At 32.2% G+C, this 23,505-nt stretch overlaps 2 protein-coding genes across 2 annotated transcripts in view; one reads left to right on the top strand and one right to left on the bottom strand.

The window, feature by feature from the left end:
- Positions 1-12,085, top strand: part of S1PR3 (sphingosine-1-phosphate receptor 3) — a 33,413-nt gene extending 21,328 nt beyond the window's left edge. The window contains exons 2-3 of the mRNA XM_051998167.1: positions 6,064-6,104; positions 9,285-12,085. Of these exons, the coding sequence (XP_051854127.1) occupies positions 9,422-10,555 (1,134 nt within the window). The 5' untranslated portion in view covers positions 6,064-6,104; positions 9,285-9,421 and the 3' untranslated portion in view covers positions 10,556-12,085. The remainder of the gene's footprint in view (positions 1-6,063; positions 6,105-9,284) is intronic.
- Positions 12,086-16,427: 4,342 nt separating this feature from the next.
- The window catches only part of SHC3 (SHC adaptor protein 3), a 159,984-nt gene continuing 152,906 nt past the window's right edge, over positions 16,428-23,505 (bottom strand). The window contains exon 12 of the mRNA XM_051998154.1: positions 16,428-16,786. Coding sequence (XP_051854114.1) covers positions 16,778-16,786 — 9 coding nt within the window. The 3' untranslated portion in view covers positions 16,428-16,777. The remainder of the gene's footprint in view (positions 16,787-23,505) is intronic.

A 23,505-nucleotide genomic window follows, 5' to 3' on the forward strand; every position in this document is an offset into this window, starting at 1 on the left:
TAGTTGTTGGGTTTGGGGTTTTTTGGGTTTTTTGGGTTTTTTTTGGTAAATTAACTAAATAATCTTCCAATTCTAAATAGTGTGATCTTGGACTCCAAGATAAATTTGCCTTTTCTCCTCTTTAATCTTTTTTTAATGCACAGTGATCTACTTTTGTTTTTTGAGGCAATTGGGGATAAGTGACTTACTCAGGGTCACATAGCTAAGAAGTGTTACGTGTCTGAAACTGGCTTTGAATTCAGATCCTACTGACAGGACTGGTGCTCTGTCCATTGTGTCATCTAGTAGCCTCTTCTTTCTTTAATCTTAAATGGTAATTTATACATTTTATTTTGATTTTACTTTTTTTTTCTCCACACAGTTTTAGGGCTAATTCTTACCAACATTACTAGCAATTAAGAAAGCAGACAATAAGAAAAAGGAATTGAGTCTGGATGTCTGTTTCTAATGAACTAATCTAGTAAGATAAAAACAGGAGAAATGTCAGATTAACTCCAATGCACAACCCATACATCCATAAATCCATCTGCAATGTTCCATATTTAGGAATGGTATTAAACAAAATGTTGTTGTTGTTCATCCTTTGTTCTCGAAGACAACCATGACATTAGGGAGGTGATGCCATGACATGCAAGAGAAATGGATTTAAGTAAGGGTGGAAAGTCACCAGTTTCACTTTCTCTTCCAGAGTTATCTGGGTCCAATCCCCAGATATAAATCAGAATGACTCTAGATAGACTGGATTAAGTGGGAGACCCTGATCTTTTTAAGCTAAGGTCTTTAATAGATCTCACTTTGGCAAAGGCAACTTTGATTCATTCAGTGATTAGGGAAGCATCTTCTTAGCACATTACAGCACTTTTCATCTTTGTACTTTAGCATCTACACCATAGTCCATGGTTAATAAATGTTTGTTGATTTTTTTTTGCATAGTAGGTGATTTTTTCTTCCATTATTCCACCTTATATGACAATGATATGTTATTACTATTCATTCTATGAGTTGGAATACCAGAGGACAATATACATAGATTTAGTTCCCATCCTAACCATTTCTTTGAAATGAGAAAATCTTTGATTTCTTTCTTTGTGAAATGGAGATGATGGTTCTTGCCAGCTACCTCGGGGGTATTCTGAGGATTAATTAGCTAGCATTTGTGAGCTTTGAGATCCCCAGATGAAAGACTTTATTTAAGTATGCATGCCATTATGTGATTAAATGGGCTTGGCAATCATACAGTAAATTTCCCAATCCAGAATAACTCTAGACCTCAATACTAAATTATGCTTAATGTCATCCTTCAATTACCTATAAGCTTGATGTGTGCATATAAAACAATTTTATTGATATCTTTTGTTTTTATATCACCTTTGTTCCAAATATGTTACTCTCTGTTACCCACACCCAGAAAGCTACCCCATTATAATCAAGAATTAAAAGGGAAGGCAGGGAACAGCTGTGTACAAAATCAACCCATCAATCAAATCTAACTTTATAAAATGTATTTTGCCTCCATATTCTCCCATCTCTGCAAAGGGAATAAAGAAGCATATTCTCGTTTTTTCCTCCAGGTTTCAAGAATAGTTATTATAAATACACATTGTTTCATTTTGATTTTTGTTATTGTTCTTTCCATTAACCTCATTGTAGTCATGGTATATATTATTTTATTGGTTCTTCTTGCTTTGGCCTGTATCATTTCAAATAACTACTTTAAGCCTCCCTGTATGTTCTTCTTATATTTTTTTTGCTGAGGCAATTGCATTTGGGGTTAAGTGACTTGCCCAGGGTCACACAACTAGGAAGTATTAAGTGTCTGAAGTCAGATTTGAACTCAGGTCCTCCTGACTTCAGGGATGGTGCTCTATCCACTCCACCACCTAGCTGCTCATGCTTCTTATTTTTAAGATAAAATAATATTCCATTAAATTCATGAGCCATAATGGGCTTAGTCATTCTCCAGTCAATTAGTATTTAGTTTCCAGTTTTTTGCTACCACAAAAAATAAGGCTATAAATATTTTAATATTAGAGGATCTTTATTTTTGTCATTGACTACTTATTAGGAATATAGGTAGTGGAATATCTGGATCAAAAATGTTTTAAAAAATTATAACATTTATTTCCAGAATGGTTAGATTGAATCACAATGCCACAACCAGTGTATTTGTGTGCCTGTGTCTATCTAAATGTGTGTTAACATTGATTATTTCCCATCTTTTATTATATTTGTTAATTTTGGAGGTTTGAAATGAAATCTCAGAAGAGTTGTTTTAATTTCTATTTCCCTTGTCATAATTTGTATTCATCTTACATATAACATATTTTTCAATTCTTTTTTGATAATCATTTGTTAATTTGTCCATTAATTATTACTTGGCTACTTATTGGCCACTATGGAGAGGTTTTTGGTAGTATATATTTGTGTTAATTCTCGATATGGATCTGGATATTAGATCCATATCAGAAATAAATGATGAAAAATTTTCAATTTCCCAACTTCACTTCTTAATCTAGATATATCCATTCTATTAGTGGAAAAGAATTTCATTTTCTTGTAACTAAAATTATCTTTTATCCCCTGATAAATTAGATTCCTTGTTTACTTAGCAATTCTTGCCAAACAAGAATTAATAGTAATCAAAAGCCATTCTCCAGTATTGATAGAGTTAAAGCATATGAGTGATTCTCCAAAAAAACCTGAGACATATTAACAGTTATATAAAAATGTTCCAAATTTCTGGTAATAAGAAAAATCCAAATCAAAACAACCCTGAGGTTTCACTCCACATCTATAAATTAACAAAAATGAGAGTTGTGAAAATATATGTTAATGCATTTTTAGTAGAGAAGCAAAAATGATACAACCATTCCGGAAAGCAATTTGGAATATAAATCTTGATTCATATCTCTTGATTCAATGGTTTTGCAGCTAAACATATGAATAAATCAATAAATACTTATTGTGCATATTGTGTCAGACACTGGGGATACAAATTCAATGGATGAAATAATTCTTTCCCTCAAGAAATTTATATTCTATTATGGGAGACAAGAAAACAGTAGGGATCTGTATGTGTATGTATAAATATTTTCTTTGTGTTTTATTCTGTATAAATACATATACTCAGAATAAATATTAAAAAGCATAAGATAGTTTTAAGGAAAGGACACTAGTAGTTGGGTAGTTCAGTTTCTTGTAGTAGATATAGTCTTTATGCTATTTTGAAGATGGGATATTTTGTGGAAGAAATGCATTTGAGGCATAGGGAAGAGCCATTTCAATGGCACAGATGTAAGAGATAGAATACTGCATGTGAGAAACAAAAAGAAGCCTATTTTAAATGAAGATCTCAAGCTTCAATATACTTCACCAAAGGTATCAGAAGGCCTATACTTCTGATAACCCAGAAATTGGGAACTGAGAAGTTGCAGTAAATGAAACATATCTTTTCAGTTAATCTCAGTCCCCTCTGCTTGAGGATTTGGCCCTACACATGGCAATGAGTATGAATGCAACCAAGACTCCAAGGAACTGATCACCATTGTACATCCTGAGATTCATAGAGCCAAAACAATAATGGAACTGCTCTCAAAGGACATCTTTTTCATCTAGAGTCACATCCTCCTAGAGCTAAAGGAAGACATTCATAGAAAATAAAGATAGCCTCGGCCCTCGGCACGAGTTCCAGGGTTGAGAGAGCTAAGTCCCTCTAAAGAAAATTCTCCAAAAGTCTGGTGGGCAATACAGCAACAGACAGATGGATGAAAAAAATATGAACAATTGTGTAAAAAACTTCATTCAGATTATATCCAATTTTCCCAGCTACATCCCTTATATTAAGTCTAACAGTGGCTTGTGGCCAGAGGAATGCCTAATATTCTACTTGCTATCGGTGTCTCTTTTTTCCTCTCAAAATTTCTCACTTCCTCCACATATACCATATGTCAAAAAGAAGTCAGTGTCAAAAAGAAAGAATACATAACCTTCAAAGTATTTAGAAAGCCATTTTTGGGATATCAAAGAACTGGAAACAAAATTAGATGCCTTTCACTTGGTGATTGGCTAAACCAAAATTTCATGAATATAATGGAATATTAATATACCTTATGAAAATATGAATATGATGAATATAATGAGATATGGAAAGCATTATATAAACTGATACAAAGCAAGTGAAACAAAAATTATTGTACACAATTATTATAACATTATAAATGAAAAGTACTACAATCTCTCCAAACTGAAACTAAATGCTATGAACAGTAGAGAGAATCGGATTGGTTATGAAGGGCTTTGAAAATTAAACAGAGGATTCCATATGTGATCCTGGAAGTAAGAGAACACCATTGGCGTTCATTGAGGAGGAAAGTATCCATAGTAAACCTGAAGTTCATGAAAATCTCTGACAGCTGAACTAAGGATGAACTGGAGTGGGAAGACATTTATGGCAGGCATATGCAATGGCAGGCTATTCAATAGAACAGACATAAGGAGATTAGGGACTGACTGCACCAGGGTGGTATCAGTATTTGCAAAAATAAAATCGACAAGCCTCAGCAGAATTTAAGATGCCATCTGGGTTATGTGCCTGGGAACCTGGGAAGATAGTGGTACACTCAACAGTAATAGTGAGATTTGGAAACAGGAAGTTTTGAATTGAAAGATTATGAGTTTTTAGATATGTTGAGGGATGTCTAATAAGTAATTGAAAATATGAGACTTGAGGTCAGCAGAGGTATTGAAGCTGGATAAGCAGATTTGAGAATCATCAAAAGATGCTGATAAATGAAACTATGGGAACTGAGGAAAACTCTTAAGTCAAAAAGCATAGAGAGAGAAGAAAATAAAACCCAGGACAGAACCATATGGCATAGCAGGTGTAACTTAGAGAAAGATCCAACAAAAGAAAGTAAGGTACGTCAGATAAATAGGAGGAGAACCAAGGGAGAGAATTGTTCCAAAAACCTAGAGATAAAAAAGCATCAAGGAGATCAACAGTGAAAAAGGCTTTAGCTAGCTCCAAAAACATGAGGATTCTCAATTCAGTTTTGGATTTAAGTTTGAGATATACATCCATTTCAACATATCTAATAGATAACTTGGTGGCTGGGTTCAGTTGTTTCTAATCTTTAAGTCTAGAGGATCTCTTGAGTTTACTTGTCTTTTTAAATCAATTCCAAATAGATTTGATGGTTAAGGTATTGTTCTCCTTTCATTACTACGTTTTTCATTGTTTCTCTTGAAAATCTAGTCCTTTACCAGTTCTACTTGTGCAGTGATGAAGAGAACCATCTATACCCAGAGGGAGAACCATGGGAACAGAGTGTGGAACACAGCATAGCATTCTCACTCTTTCTGTTACTATTCACTTGCATTTTGTTTCTTTTTTTTTTTTTCAGTTTTTCTTTTTCTTCTTTCTTGCACAACCAGATGGCTGTGTGAATATGTATACACATATTGGATCTGGCATGTATTTCGGCATATTTGGCAATTATTGGACTGTCTGCCTGGTGGGGGAAGGAAGCGGGGAAGAAGGGGAAAATTTGCAGCAGGAGGTTATGCAGGGGTCAATGGTGGAAAACTTACCCATGTATATGTTTTGTGAATAGAAAGCTTTAATTTAAAAAAAGAGAGAGAAAGAAAATCTAGTCCTTCCCCCCGCCACAAATGAATTATTTTGTCTAACTTTATAAATATATCTCATTTATAGTTTATATATCACTAAATCTGGAAGAATTGTAATTTTTTATTATATTGATGTGGTAAAGCAGTGAATATTCTATTTATTCAATTAGTTTAGAATATTCTTGATTTCTTCAAAGTTATTAATCATATCTATTATGAGTTATGATTGAGTAGACTAATTCAATATTTTATGCATATTGTACTTATTTTGAATATTAATTTCCTTTCTATATTTCCTTGTGAATTTTTTGATTCCTTAGTAGAAATACTATTGATTAATTTCACATTTATTTTATTACCTACCACTTTACTAAAACCCTTAAGCTTCTTGATTTAGTGTTTTTTTGATGAATGACTGGAATTTTTTTCTTTCAGTAATGTAAACATCATTGGAATGATGCTGTTGGAAAATCAAGGTAATTTTTTTTCTTTGCCTTTACCTATATTTATCTCTTTCATTTCTTTCTCTTGTCTTATGCCTATCACTAGCATTCCTAGGACCATGTTAAATGACAACAAAGGAAGGAGGCATTTTTGCTTTGCTCTTCTGTTAAGAAAGTTTTTATTGTTTCCCCATCACAGGAAATGTTAGCTTTTCTTTTTAGATACATAATGTTATTATATTAAAGTTATTCTGTTATTTATGCCTTGCAAGATTTTTAGAATGAATGGAAATTTTAGTTTTTTTTAAGTCTTTTCTCTTTCTATTGATATTATCATGTGGCTTTAGATCGTTTTTGTGTGAGTACTTTTTTCCTGTTTCTATCTGTGATTAAGCCATCTTTCTATGTCTGATATAAATTTAACTTTAACAGTGAACAATTTTTTTAATTTATTGCTTTTGTCTTTTTTCCCAGAGTTGTAAAATTATTATTGCTATTATTTATAATAATAGCATTTTATGGTGTTTTAAGAATTGTTATTTCTTTTGATCCTTACAAAACCCTCTAAGATAGGGGATATTATCGTCCCCATTTTACAGATGAAAAAACTGAGAATGAGAGAGGTTTAGTAATTTATCCAGACTGATGAAGCTAATGATGTCTGAATCAAGATTAAAGGCAAGTGAAGACAAGTCTTCATGATTACAACTACCAGGCTGTATTCATTGCACCACCTTTTTGAATTGATATTCATTGATGATATTGATCTATAGAATCATTCTTTGCTTTATCTTAGATTTATTTTGATATTAAGATTGTATTTATCTGATAAAGAATACTTAGTAAATTATTTCTTGTTTTCTGAGGACCACTTGTATATAGTATAGATAGTATTATTTTACAGGTTTTTAATTTATGAAACAAGTAAGCATTTCCATAACATGGTGGAATAATAAAAAGATGATTGCACATGAAACTGCAAATCTATTATGTTCAACTTGCTATTCCTTTTAAGTATATAATAAATTTATCAAGTAAATTTCATTTTCTTTTTTTTTTCTCTCCCCTCCACTTCACCCTACAGATGGCGATATTTAAACACATATGCATACATATTTCACTTTTAAATTCACCTATTATCAAAGGTAATTCTTTGATAGTACAGTTCTTTGTTTACCATTGCAATCTGATTATTTAAAATCAATATTTCATCCACTATTAATCTGGTTATTTTATATTTTTGTAGGTATTGCCAAATTTAAAAATATTTTTAATTTTGTTGACATATGATTGTATAAAGGAGGTTCTGGTATTTTATTTTATTTTATTCTCTGTGGTCATTTAACTGTATTTATTTTTGTATGATTTAAATTTCTCCTTTTTAAATTAAACTGTTTTAATCAATTTAATCACATGTTTGTTAAATAGTTTTTAGTCTTTTCAAAGAACCAGTTTTAAATTTTGCCAACCAATTCTACAATTTAGGTTTTAATTTGTTTCTCTGATAATTAAAAATATTTTGTTCGTACTTTGAATTTATTTGATTTTTATAATGTCAATATATTAATCTTCCTTTTTCCTATATGTTTAATGTGTTCTCAAAAATATGATTGTATCTCTAAAGATTGCATTAGCTGCATCCCAGAAATTTTAGAAGGTAGTTTCATCATCACCATTCTCTCTCAAGTAGTTATTAATTATTTCTATATTCTGTTATTTCACACACTCATTTGTCAACTCTAATTTAGGTGTGTGTTCTTTTATATGTGTTTCTAGTATTAATTATTGTATTTTATTTTGTGCTATAATACAAAGTTTTTTTGGGTTTTTACATTTATAATTACTCAGGATTTTTAAAACTTGTTTATTTTTATGAAGGTACTATGCCATGCTGAAAAACATGGTGTATAATTTAATAGTCTTTCAAATTTAAATTCTCCTATATTTTGTTTAGTTCAATTTTTTCCTTTTTATCTTTCTGTTATTTTTGTCCAGTTTTGAGAAAAGACTATCAAAGGTTCCTACAATTATTTTTTTTATAAATTTTTCCCTTTCAATTAATCTACTTGATAAATTTATGGCAAAGTATATGTTTAGTATTGATATTGATTCACTGCCTATGATTCCTTGAACTACAGTATAGTTTCCCAGTTTATCTCATCTTATATTGGGAATTTTAATTGTGTGTGTGTGTGTGTGTGTGTGTGTGTGTGTGTGTGTGTGTGTGTCTGAGAGCATGATCATAACATTTGTTCTTTTGGATGATTCTTAAGCATAGTAAATTTTGTTCCAGTCTTTCATTTTCATTCAGCATGTGAGAATTTGTTTTTAGATGTATGTCTTATATACAAAAAATTATTGGACCTTCATTTCTTAGTCATCCTGTTATACTTTTTAATGATTTGCTTAACCCATTAACATCTAAAGTTATTACTATTATTTGTATTGTCCATTTATTTCTTTATATATTTATCTGCAAATAATTTTGATTATATAAATTGGATATTCATCTTTCTCCTTCCTTGAATATCATTCTTCCCTCTTTGCTTCCATATGTCTACCCTATTTGAAGTTCTTTGAATTTACCTAAATTGTGGATTTCTCTTTGTTTCCATATTTCTTCCTTTTTCCTAAATAAATTAAATGACTTGCTTAAAATATTCTTTAATCTTCCAACCTCTTTCTTGTTTTTAGTTACTTCTTTTACTATACTCTTTTAAAAGATGTATTCCATTGCTTTCCCCTCTGGCAGTCTAATTATGAATCCATTTCTTATTCTTAAGTTATACCTTTATTTGTTTCTTTTTTTATTCCTTAGTGTCCCTAAGTGAGATAAAAACTTTTAATAAATTAAATTGAAGCTTCCTCTTTATTTAATTTCTCTGTCTGTAGATTTTGCCTCAATATCCTTTTTTTCCCTTGCTGTGCTTCACTTTAAGAACTGTTCATTCATGAGGTGAATAATTTCATATGAGAGCAGTACTATCTAAACCCTTATCTTATCTTTTCTTATATAGAGTTTTCATCTCCAAAGTTATATATTTGTTCCAGACTGATGTATATATATTTTAATGACCTTTTAATGGCCAGCAAATTCCCATTTTTTCTAAACTTGAGTATATATGTATATGTTATATTTATGTATATAAAATTGATGGTTTTTTAGTAGTATGTGTTTTTAAACACTATTTGTGGTTTTCCCCTTCTTTGTAGGCTCCTGGTTTTATTTGAGTTGCAAGCATTAACTGGACCTAGAGCTACATTGATTTGCCTTAAAGAAAGTTTACAGCTTGAAGAATGTTACACAAGCTCCATGTGTACAGTCTTTAAAAAATACTTGAATCAAAGCAATGGCAACTGATCCTCCTCCACTCAAGAATTCCTTCCCTGAAAATGGGACTTTATCACTTCATTACAACTACGTTGGAAAATTGGAAGAGAGATTAAAGGACACTGAAGGCAATGAGCTGACAGATGCAATTTTCCTAGTCATCTGCAGCTTCATTGTCCTGGAGAACTTGATGGTTTTGATTGCCATTTGGAAAAACCACAAATTTCACAACCGCATGTACTTTTTCATCGGTAACCTTGCTCTTTGTGACTTGTTGGCTGGTATAGCTTACAAAGTGAACATCCTGATGTCCGGGAAGAAAACCTTGAGCCTGTCATTAACAGTCTGGTTTCTGAGAGAAGGCAGTATGTTTATCGCACTCAGTGCTTCCACTTGTAGCTTATTGGCAATAGCTATCGAAAGACACCTGACTATGATTAAAATGAGACCTTATGATGCCAATAAGAAGTATCGGGTATTTCTCCTCATTGGAATGTGCTGGCTTATTTCCTTTTCCCTGGGGGCCTTACCCATCCTGGGGTGGAACTGCCTTGACAACCTCCCTGATTGTTCTACAATTTTGCCCCTTTATTCCAAAAAATATATTGCATTTTGCATCAGTATTTTTATAACCATTCTTGTGACAATTGTAATTCTTTATGCACGTATTTACATCTTGGTGAAGTCCAGCAGCCGTAAGGTCACCAATCACAACAACTCTGAAAGGTCCATGGCACTGCTTAGGACAGTGGTGATCGTAGTGAGCATTTTTATTGCCTGTTGGTCTCCCCTGTTTATCCTCTTTCTTATTGATGTTGCCTGCAAAGTGAAAGAGTGTACTATTCTCTATAAGGCTCCATGGTTCATTGCCTTAGCTGTTCTAAACTCTGCCATGAATCCTATTATCTACACCCTGGCCAGCAAAGAAATGCGGAGAGCTTTCTTTCGCCTTGTTTGTAACTGCTTGGTGAGAAACAAAGTGACTCGGTCTTTGCCCAGCCAGCCAGTTCTGGATCAAAGCCGGAGTAAATCATGCAGCAGTAACAATGTTAACAACATACCAAAGCCAAGGGAAGACTTCCCACAAATCAATGCCTCCTCAAGCATCATTGAAAAGACTGAATCTCTATACAATGGGATTTTTTGCCAGTGAAGCACCTGCTTTGAGAAAAGAACAAAGAGAAAGGCTTTCCAATTTCTGCAGAATTAAAGGGGGAACCACTATCCAGCTGTTTTACTGAGTTTCTATTTATTGCATGTTTTGTTTCTTTGAAAGTCATGACTCAGGAAAATTTGCTTTATCATACCCCAAAACTATAAACTATGGGTGAGAGTCAATTATATAGTATTGACAATCTAGCTAAATATAGTCAATGTCAGTGTTAGTTATCACCTGCAAGGTTCTTCCAACTTTAATAAGCACTGCAGACAACAGTGAAAATTATATTCTATATGCCACACTGTGCTGTTTATTTTCATATTGGGGACAACCAATACAATGGTTTGCCTCTAGCTATTGCTTTGATAACATCATATTACACTTACTTCATAAATATAACTGTTTGGTTTTGTACGTTGATATGTTAAACAGCAATTACAATGCAAAAGTTTACATTATGATACATATTATATTGTTCACATAGTGTTTGTTATATAACAGGCCATGCAAGAAGACTGCCAGTTTAAATAGTATGTATGACAATATAAGAAGAAATAAGTTTGAACTTGATTGGCAAGTCCCAGTTTATAAACTGTCCAAGATTAAAATTCACCAAAGAAAGCAGCTGTTTACCTGATTTCTCATGCCTCATATGGAGAGTATTTGGTACAGAGCAGAGAGTTCTGAACCTGAAATCCAAAAGAACCTAAATTGTTCAAGTCCAGCTTCAAATATTTATTAGCTGTGTGACCCTGGAAAAATGACAACTTCAGTCTGATCTAGTTCTCTTTATCTATAAAATTGGGATAATAATAGCAACTTTCTCCCAAAGTTGTTGTGAAGATGAAATGTGATATTTGTAAAGTGTTTTGCAACCTTATATTGCTATGTAAAGGCTAGCTATCATTATCACCATGATATAGTTTGGTCAAACAAAAACCTAATGACATGTTTATAAGCTGGAATGGAATCTGGCCATATTGTCTTTGCCAAGACCACCATCCCCCCCAGCTTGATCCACATTTTGCAAGGTACATGAAGAACCTAATATGGTTCTGGGCTTATTTTAGGGCATAATGTCATCTCTAGGGAAGGTTCAGGGATCCAGGTAAGTCCAGAATTCACTAGGGCTGCCTAGGAAGACATCCATACCCCAATATAAGAGTTTTGAAATCAGGATAAAGACAGGTAGAAAATCCTGCATACCTCCCATGCCCTTTGCCAGATCATCTCAGAACAGAATAGAGCTAATTGTTAAGAAAATAAGGGCAGAGAGCAGCAAGCAAAAGCCACAATTACATATATGAAAACCACTAAAACAATATGATATCTCAGCATCCATTGCTATTAAGGTAGACAAAATTTAAAATGTGTGTGTGGCTATGATCAAAATACCATAGCTTTCCAAAAGCAAAGTGAAATAACCACAGATAATTGCTAATTATTTAAATAATTTAATGTCAGGTTTAAAAATGTGACTTGGCAGTTTCTACATGCATTAAAGTTGTGTGTCTTACCAAGAAATGTTTGTTATTTTTTTAATTGATTTATTAGTTTTTGACATTTTCTTTTGTAACATTTTGATTTCCATTGTTTCTCTTCTCCCCCCCCAAAAAAAACACCAATCAGTCATATATAGGTTATTCATGTACAACCATATTAAACACATTTCTATATTAGTCATATTGTAAAAGAAGATCAGAACAAAAGGGGAAAACCACAAGAAAGAAAAAAAAAACAGCAACAAAATGTGAAAATAGTATGTTTCTATCTGAATTTAGATTGCAGAGTTCCTTCTTTGATTGTAGATAGCATTTTCCATCATGGCTCTTAGAAACTGTGTTATGTCATTCCATTGCTGTGAAAAGCAAAGTCTATCAAAGTCGATCATCCACACAATGTTGCTTTTACTGTGTACAATCTTTTCCTGGTTCTGCTCACTTTAGACAACATCAGCTCATGTAAGTTTTTCCAGGTTTTTCTGAACTCTGCCTGCTCATCATTTCTTATACAACAACAGTATTCCATCACATTCATATTCCACAATTTTTTAACTATTCCCCCAATTGATGGGAATCCCCTCTCTTTCCAATTTTTTTCCAAACACAAAGAGAGTTGTTATAAACATTTGTGTACATATGAGTCCTTTAGTGATGTTATTTTTGACAGGTTGAGTTGGTATAAATCTGTTTGCCTTACAAATGAAATATTTTATTACAATTCTTCTACTACTTCTCAATAATTTTACATGTAAAAAGAATAAATTTTACATGTAAAAAAACCAGAGTATTGAATGTGTATTCAATAGATCAGAATAGTATAAGGTTAGAGTTAACATGAGTTTTACAGGATTTTTTTTTGGGGGGGGGGAGAAGGAAGAAGATTTGCTTGGCATACTATAAATTGTATTTTCATTGTGAAAATGCTCTTTATGTAAGATCATCAGCTCATGTCTTAGAGATATGCCTGGGAGGATTGACAATCTAAGTGAGTAGCCTGTGATTACATAGCCAAGTCAGACTCTCTTAGCATATCTTAAACTTGTCTCCCTTGACTCCAAGCCAATGTTTCATATCAATTATGCCATAATTTTCTCCTCAGCAAACTTAAAACTTCATTTTAAAAGTGAAAACTCGATTATTCTATTAACTCTTCAAAATTAATTTATATGTAAAAAACATTTTCATATGTTGACAGTGAATAAGCTATTTATAAGCAAGATATTTCCTAAGTGCATTGATTTTTAAATTTTTACTTAAAAACAAAGGCCTTTTTTGTAAAGGAGGCATTAGTGGTATTTTCACATACATTTTCTAAACCATCAAAATATGATTGGGGGGGGGTTAATTACAAAATGTTCCCATAAAATAAAAAAAAATTACTGAAATTAAATATTTCATGATGTGTATTTTCAATATTGACCAGCAAAAAAGAAGCAAGAATAAATACAATGAAAGTGGAAGGGTTCATTGATATATTTTCAGTTGGTTAATGAGATGGCTATACATCTCTATTCAGATTATGATCTGTATTCAAACAATCTCTGTTGTGCTATCTAAAATGAATGGAACTTCATACCTAATTGATCTTCTCCAACAGATTAATAAATATTTTGGGATTCCTTCCCCTGATCTTTTAGGAACCTACCATCACCACACCAGTTTTACAGATGAGCAAACTATGTTTACTTAAAGCTAGTTGGTGCAATATTTCTACCATTCACTGTAATGTACATTTGTTTTAGTCACACAGGACTTTTGAAAACTGTGTTATTCCTAAATCTCAAGCAGGTTCTATGGAAAGTGAGTGAAAAATCAGAGCCTGATCTTTGACATCTTTTTTCAGTAGTGCCCAATGTTATTTTAAAAGTAAATAAACTCCTGAAGATCCTTAACCTCTATAAAATAGGTTTATATTAACTCACAACCCCATTTCTTAACCCTTAAAAATTATCATTAGTCTTTAAGCTAAGTAGGAACATGGATTCATTGTTGAGAAAGACCACATCATGTAAAGTGGATCCTTTTCTTGTTTTTTCAATGGAAGAGATGGCACTAAATTTGTTCTGAGAGCCAAACTCCAGAGACCTGAGTTCTAATCAAATCAACCATATGACAGGCAATGTTCTAAGCATTGAGGACACAAATATAGCCAAAAAAGAACAGTTCTTACCCTCAAGGAATTTATATTCAAATTTGGAAAAACAACAAACAAAAGGAATATGAAAAGCAGGGGAAATGAGGTTAGGGAAGGAGAAGGCAGAGTAGTAATGTCTCAAGAATGAAAGATAACTGATCTGAGTCCTTCCTCAAAATGCTGGAAGAACTAACCAATGGGAGAAAAGGGCTACTAGATCAGAGAGAAGGCTTTCCCTCTACCCCACGAATTTTAACCTTACAATTTCTAGGATTGTAACTAACTTAGAGTAAGTTACTTTAGTTCTCTGGACTTCAGGTTTCTTGGGAGATAAAGTGAATGATTTGATATTCTTTTTAACTATGTCACAGAACCACAAATTCTGAAAATTAGAAAGGACATATAAAGCCAACCAGTAACTTTAATGGCACTTTTTTGAAACAGTTGACAGGATAATTTATTTTGAGTTGGAAGGAGCCCTAGAGGTCATTGAGTTCAATACCCTCATTTTACAAAATAGGAAACTAAGACCCAAACAAATGACTTGCTTAAGGTTATATTAAGTGAGAAAGCTAAGATTGAATCCAGGACTAAATTTAACTTTCTTTCTACTGCATTGTGGTACTTACTATAATTAGTTCTCCTAACACTTCATTATTCATTTTTGGATATTTGTTGAGAAACATACAATATAGCAATCAAAATTTAAGTTGTGGCAGTCAGTGAACATCAGAGCTTTTCTTTCTCTATTACATACAGTTTGTATCGTTTAATATATGTAATAAATTCAAGATGTTAGTGTCAAAGTTGTACTGCTTGTCCATCTCTCTCTGAACATCCTTCTGTTCTCTTGTACATTTTAAGGGTTTCGATAACACTCTTTTTAAAAAAAATATTACTATCACTCCTTCCTTTCAATCCCCCTTTAATTTTTTTAAATGCTCTTAAATTTAGTCAATCATAATAAATTCACACATTGACATGATTAAGAATCATGTCCTAAGTGCCCTTTTAAAGTATATCAAAGTTTAGCTACTTATTATGGGCAAGAAAAATAAGACAATGAGATACAGTATAATTATGATTGCATGGATATAGATGAATTGCACTGAATCATTTAAATGTTGCATGTGCCTCAGCAGATTTATAAGATTGTGCCATATAGAAGAAACTAGAAATATCAGTTTCTCTGTTTTTAATAAGGTCTCCGTGCAAATTGCACCAATCAAATGTTTTGTTCTTGTTTTTATTTGCATAGAGTTTTGTAGATCTAAGTAAATGGCAGAAATGAAATAAGGAATTGGAGCGTTCTCTAAGTGGAGTTAGTTGACCAATGCATAGCCCATCTGTTGGAGATAAGAGTCATATTGCTTCCTAACACAAGGAGAAAACCAAAAATCACACTTTAAGAAAAAAAGTTAGAAAAATCCAACAGATTTTGACTATTTTGCTTTAAGAGGAAATGCAACAGTAGCCATCTGAAAAAAAAATGTTTCACTTGTTACTTGATTGCCAATGATCATACAGTTAAATTTACTTAAATAATTAAACATTTTATGATTTTTTAAAATTTCAATCTTTTTGAGCCAATGTTGTTATTCACATTGAGTAGTCTTTTGATGAAATATACAGGGGTTAACATTTTATGGAAAGCCTAACCCTGAACGATCAGGCCTTACTTTAGGTCTCTACTGATAATTGAAGAATTCAAACACCCAGATGTTTTCATAGTTAAAGGTAAATACCTAAAGAAATACGACATAATCAGAAATGCCACTATTTCACTAAAGACATATTTTCCAATAGTCAATTATAATTAGAAGTGAGGTATTATACAAAATTTTTCAGTTTTCATGATTGTATTGTATAAATGACATGTTTTAAATGGTATACTATAAATTCCACTTTACAATCATGACCTAAAAGCTGCAATGTGTAATGAGAGTCATTGAAAATTATACCAATGACATTCTGAACAAATATTGAGTGAAATTTTTGCACAGTAAATAGGAATTTATTTTATCAATGAATTTTTTTTTTGCTTTTCTGCTTTTTTGCTCAGATCATCAAAATAAAATCACCTAGTTTATTATTCTTCATAAAGTAAACACAATTTGGCAACCCACAAGTCACTTTTGTATTTTACAGCGCTCATGTGTTTCCTAAAAAGTCAATTCTACTTCAAAATCAAAGAAGAATGAAAAGTTGCAAAAGTTAAAGAACTAAAGAATTCCACAATAATTCTTTTTATTCATAATATGTAAAGGAAAAACAGTAATCTATTTCCACATAGCATTCATATATCAATATAAACAATTTATAATCTAAAAAGCGTTAGCAAATATCTTCATGTTAGGTTTACTGCAAATATATTTAAATGTATATTTAAAACACTAAATGTTAATATAATTTTTATTTCTAAAGCCAAATTCAAAGTTAACAAGAACATTCTACTCACAACAAAAAGCTGTCATAGATATTCATTTCCATAAGTTAACAAATTACCTGTTCTATTAATAATCTTGTTATTTTCCATCAGTTTATGAAGAGCAAAAATATGCCTGGATATTTCTGGGTCCCTTAATTGCCCTGCAAAATCAAAAAATTATAAAATTTCTAAATACAAATTTTCAATCTGGAGCATTCGGGGATGAAAGAATAGAAAACTAATATTTCTAAAGTTGAAAAACATATGACTTTTAAATTACAATGCCTTATGAGGATGATTATTATCACTACAGAACAAAGGGATTGGATTGAAAAAGAAGAGTTAAGAATGCTACAAACAAAAGAATAAAGCAAGAAATTTGGTACTGAATAAAAACATGAAGGAAAAAATTGACTAAATAATTGGAATAGAAAAGCGTGTGTTAGAAAAGGAAGAGTTGAAGTAGTTGGGGCAGCTAGATGGTACAATAGATAGAACATTGGTTTTGGAATCATGAGAACCTGAGTTCAAATCCAGCCTCACATACTTCCTAGCAGTGTGACCCTGGACAAGTCACTTAATCTCAAACATTGAAGTAATTATCCTAAACAGACATAAACATATTCACATAGACTATTATTGATAGTCAAGGTTCTCACTTTTTCCTGGACTCATAGAGTACAAGCCCAGCTTGTTTATAGATTAAAACCTAATTATGTACAACTATAAGAACAGAGATGTGTACATGTTGGTGGGGGGGGGGGGAGTACCAAACTCCCTCCTTCCTTATACTTAATACCTTGTGATTATGTTCCAGGTTTTCTTAGATTCCAGCCATTGAAAGAAAATGGAGGTTCCAAATGTTTGTTTAGTGCCATGTGTTATTACATATTAGTACTTGCTCCTTTTAATTCCAAATGCAATCTTTAAATGTCAAATTTCCACCATTTTAGTTTTGTACTTCAGTGGGTTTCTTCTGATAAATTCAACCTCATTTAGAAGATATAAATTTTTATAAGTATGGACCTTTTGAGTTATGCTTCATTGCTTGCCTTCAACCTTTAACTATATTTTCATTATGTACAAAATCATCAGTCTGCACAAATAAGAACAAATGGAATTGTGTATTACACTTAAAATACTTATATTTATTTTGCTTCTGATGCACAAATACAGATTAGTCATCAATTAAAATAGTTTAGATCTTTTCTTTCTTAACCAAATTTTAATCCAACTGAGAAATATATAATGCAATACCATACACCAGAAATTCATATTCTTTCTTTCATTCTCTCTCTTTTTATCTTTGATTTCCTGTCTTCCCCTTGACCTATAACTATCATGGAATGAACAATGTTTTGTACCAGATATTGTCATCCTTTTAAGTCATCCTTCATTCTAGGAGAAGATGGATATATATATCTGAAAAGCTGATACCCTTCAAGTATATTTGTCCTGGATGGCAGCAGCAAGTGGGTGGAATAGCAGGAAGTAGTCAAAAAAGATTCTCTCTACTACTAAAATTCTTCCAAATAGATCTAGAAAATGTATTAGACCAAATATGGATCAGGAAATCTATGAAAAAAATCACAGTGAGTTCCCTTTACAGCCCAAAGTGATCTGTAGACACTAAATACAGGATCTGGCCAAAAGAATGTCATGAAAAATAGTACAATATAAAGAGAGGTTTGCACATAAGATAAGAAAAGATCCTATATTCAGTACTGAAATGCCTACACTTGTATAAGATGCAGGACTACCTAATCAGTTCCTGATCATAAATCCATAGCAGACAAAGAGGAGAGAACCTGATTTTTGGGGTAGCATGGTAAGAAGTAAAGATGAACTGTATATTTGACAAGAAGCAAATTCAGAAACAAGGAATAGTTGTGTGTCTTGTACTCCAAGAGCACAGAGAGCATTTTCCCCCCATTCCAAAACAGCAGAACTTTCCATCTGGCTGATAATGACTGCATCTAGTAATATCTAATGAAACTCCAAAGATTGCAAGCCTTAAGTCTGTTACTTATCCCAAACCCAATTCAGGAACTTGCAGAGCTTAACAGTCAGACTTGATCTTGATTAGACCATTTTGGAAGAACTTATAGTTTGTAGGTCCCCAGACTGAGCTGCCACTAAGATTGTGGAATAACACAATTCTCAACCTACCCACCTCCCCACACACACAAATTGTAGTAGTATCACCCTAGCTATTTCCTCCAGAATTGTGCTTAGCTCTAACATGAAATCCAAAGTTAAGAAGTAGAATCAAAGAATTAATGGGAGGGGGTAAAATCCCACCATAAAAAGTCATTATGGTAACATGTACACAAAACTAAAAAGATTGACTCCAAAATATCTATAAACATGATCTAAAAACAATACAGTTTGGTGACAAATTCCATTAGAATTTCTGGCAAAAGATGAGCAAGAGTTTTTTGATTTGGGCTTTTTAAAATAATTGAATATGTTTTTAACTAATGAAATGAGAGTGCTACAGAAAAAAAAAATGGGACTAAGAGGAAGGGAAGCTGAGAGCTACAGAAGAAATAATTCAAAAGGGAATTGACAGCATAGCACAAGAAATACAAAACATTACCTTATTAACAAATTTCTTGAAAATCAGAATGGATCAAATAGAAGCTCTTAACTCCATGAGGCAATAATAAATATTAAGACAAAGCCTGAAATAAGTAGAAAATTTAATCTATCTCATAGCAAAATACAATTGATTTGAAAAACAGATTAAGAGGAAGTAATTAAAGAATCATTAGAGTGTCTGAGAGGCATGACCAAAAACCAGAACTTAGATATCATCAAGTTTTCAAAAAATCTTAAAAGTAAACTGTCCAAATCTCTTGGAACCAGAGGATAAAATAGAAAGATGGGAAGAAACATTAGTCACCTCACAAAAGAAAATCTAAAATGAAAACTCTTAGGAACATCATAGCCAAATCCAATGGTTCCAGATCAAATTAAAAATACTGAAAACATCCAAAAAGAAAGAAGTTAAGTATGAGAGAGCCAGTTGGGATTGTGCGCCACTATAGAGAAAAATAAAACTTGGAATATCATAGTCCAGGAGGCAAGGTATTTAATCTTATAGTCAAGATTAATTTACCTAGAAAAAGTGAGCATAATCCTACAGAGGAAGAAATTGATCTTTAATGAAATAGAGGATATTCAAGTCTTCCTGATGAAAAAAAAACTGAATAAAAACTGAATTACATACACAAGAATTTTTTAAAAGTATGTTAAAATGTCAGCATGAACAATCATCCCCAAATAAAAATAAACTTTGCCTTCTAATATAGGAACATTATGCACATATCTCCCTGAAACTCTATAATCATGAGGGAGCATAACAGAAAGAATATAATTTAAGCATCTGCAAGTATTTCTGTTCTCTTTTGATAATCTTAAAAGAAGAATAAAAAAGGAGGGAAAGAGTAATACAACTAGGAGTGGGGGGAAAGAGAGGAGGATTAGGGGAAATTAACTCACATAATCAGTGAACAAGTAAAAATCTATACAGACAAGGAGAAAAGAGGAACTGGCTGTCACTTGCATCTCATTCTCATCTCATGTGGCAAAAGAAGGGAAGAAAACACATTTCATTGAGTACAGAAATATACTTCATTCAACAGAGAAATAAGATAGAAAGTGGAAAAGAAAAAAGGAATGAAAGAAGAGTAGATTAAGAGAAAGATTTGTTTAATGCATAACAAACTCTAAAGATGGTCAAAAATACCATAGATCATTATGAAGTAACAAAGAAATGGAAACTGGTAGGGGTAGGGGAACCCATTAATTGGGAAATGGATGAACCAAATATGGTATATAACTAAGATGGGATATTTTTTGTTCTATAAGAAATTATGATGATTTCAGAAAAAAACTGGGAAGACATGTCAATTAACACAGAATACAATTAGCAGAAAAAGAAGAGCAGTTTGCAAAAATAAATAATTTTGAAGGATTTAAGTGTACTAATAGATTTGATAGTCAACTGACTCTTTTCAACAATGAGGTAATACAAAGTAATTCCAATAGACTTGGATGGAAAGATACTAGTTACATCTAGAGAAAGAACTATAGAGACAGAATGTGAATAAAAGCATAGCATTTTATCTTATTTTTGTTATTATTTTCTTATTTTTTTCTCCCTTATGATCTGATATGTTTTGTACAGCATGACTAATATGGAAATATATTTAGAAGAATTGCACATGTTTAACCTATATTGGATTGCTTGCTGTCTTGGGGAGGAGGAAAGCGGGAGAAGGTTTCACACAGGCACATTTGGAAAAATAAAAAGTTATTTTTAAAAAATGAAAGTCAATTATGATTCCAGATCACTAATGAGATCTCTATCTCCTGATAGAGAGGTGAAGAACTCAGAATACAAAATGACAACTTTTTTTACATGTCCAATACAGAAATTTAGTTTGTTTGACTATGCATTTGTAATTGGGGGAGTTGTTTTTTTTTTTTTTTCAGTTGTGAGAGGAGGAAGAGAAATGTTTTCTTCCTTCATTTACTTTTCATCTTTTTCATTTGTCCCTTTTTTTAACTTCCTTCCTACTCTTTTTACCCCTTAAACTATCCACACTCTTTCCCATTTCTTTTTTTTTCTTTCTCTTCTCTTAATCCTGGCCTCCCTACCACTCTCACCTTTTCTCTTTCTTCCTTGACAAAAGCTCCCTATCTTCTGCTCGTAGTTTTCAAAATAGTACTGTGGAGTTTTGAACTCTTTCAGGTCAAAGGATCTGAGTTTCAGTGCCAATTTTTTCACTTACTAGCTCTATGTCCTTGAGTAAGTCAACAACTTTCCATCCTCTATTTCCAATGTTTAGGTGCCCAGTAACAGCAGGTCTATTTTGTACTCTTAAGCTACTAGAATCTAGGTTTTTTTTTTTTTTTTCTGATAGTTGTTCCTGCCATCGAGCAGTATGTAAATATGACACAATAACATTGAAGAAGCTCCAAACAATGTGTGCAGACTAATTATATATACATGTATGTGCATAGATATAAATATTTATTTATGCATGAGTAGCTATATATAAAGCATATAGTTAAGTAGCTATCTATAACTTTTTGCTAATATGAGTGTATATACAACTAAAAATTCACAAATTCTGGTACAAAGCTGCAAATTTCCTGGTAGCTAAAAAAATATCTAGTTTCAAAATGGGACAATTCTTACATACTAACTTTAAAATGTGCATAAATATCATTAGAAATAAATTGTGATCGACAGATGGAATTTTATCTGCTTGTAATAATAGCATCAATTTATGAAAGTTTATTCATATTACAATTTAAAATTCATAGCATCAAGTCTGCTATACTGATATTAAGGCTTGTGAAAGCACAACCATAAAATATAAAAAAATAAGTATCTGTAAGAGACAGTGAGCAGATAAGCTTTGGCAGCCTCCATCTGTCAGAGACATCATTTTAATCTACTTCATATTTCTGCTGTTTTCTTTACTTCATTTTTACCAAATTTTATAGCACTTAAAATTTTCCTTTTCTTGGACTCAAGTTTTTAGGAACAAAACTGTTTGCTTCGTATTTTAAACCCCTCTGAAACTGGGTAGTAACTCTGAGTTCAAGTTATTCTATATCTGATCTCTCATTGGGCATAATTCTATAAAACAAAATATTGTTTTAAAACAAAGTCTTAAAATGTGATAATGTTTTGTTTTTATTTTCCGTTTCTGTCTTTCTTTTTCTATTTTGTTTTTTTCTTATTTTGCATTTAATTTTAAATAAATAAATATTTTAAAAATAAAAAGTAAAACAGTGTAAGATTTTATTTTTATTCCAACTATATTTTATCTTTTAATATTTTTCAAAAGACTAGGTATCCCTATGTTGTCCATGGCTATTCATAGGAGCTTTGACCAGCTTCATTTCTGACTTAGTCTAGGGCTCTCCTTCTTAGAAAATGTAGCAGTCTTCCCCACTCCTAGTCATAGAGCTTTAGCATTCATTAATGCTAAATAGTGCATTCACCAACTGTCCTATCCCACTTTAGCTTAGAACTACCAAGCTAAAATAACAGGGACTATAGACCTGAACTACCACTGTAGTCATCTCATTAAATTTATTAAAATTCCACATGTACAAGAGGAAAATATAGCTAGATAATTCTGCTGATGAAAGAAGATTTGGGGGTTTACAAGGACTATGAAATTAATATGAGCTAACCGTATGATATGACAGTTCAAAGCTCTAAGAGGCATTGTGTCCAGAATGAGGAAGTAGAAACACATACCTTCACTTTAATAGTTTGCATAGATCAAACCATATCTGAAAAAATAGTATTGAATAAAAATTTTAAGAGACATCGATGAGCTGAAAAGCATAACAGCAAGGGTGAAAGCGCTTAATCTGTCATATGAAAATTGGTTGAAAAAACTGGGAATACTTATAGAGGAACAGAGAAGACTTAAACAAGATAACTATTTTCAAATTTTAAAAGGATCTCATGTGAAAAAAGGACTAGAACTACAAATTCTATTTGATCTCTGTGGATAGAAGTAAAGGACAGAGATTTCAGTGGGGCAAATTTTGGTGATGATATAAGGAGACTGAGAAGCAGTTGCTTTTCTCTAACCTCTCTGACTGAAAGGTTATTGCATTGTCTAACCTCTCTCCTCTTCCCTTACCTCCAATTTATCTTATTCCCAGTTCGCTACCTTGCAGCTTCTTCAGATGTTATGATCCACAGCTGTGGCTTGATCTGTCCCTTAACAACATACTAATTGCTTTTTAAGATATGATAACTTTTTTAAAATCTTCCCTAATATTCGGGGAGGTGGAGCCAAGATGGCAGAGTAAAGACAGGAACTCATCCAACCTCTCTTCT

This window comes from Antechinus flavipes, chromosome 1, assembly GCF_016432865.1.
Source record: "Antechinus flavipes isolate AdamAnt ecotype Samford, QLD, Australia chromosome 1, AdamAnt_v2, whole genome shotgun sequence".
NCBI lineage: Eukaryota > Metazoa > Chordata > Mammalia > Dasyuromorphia > Dasyuridae > Antechinus > Antechinus flavipes.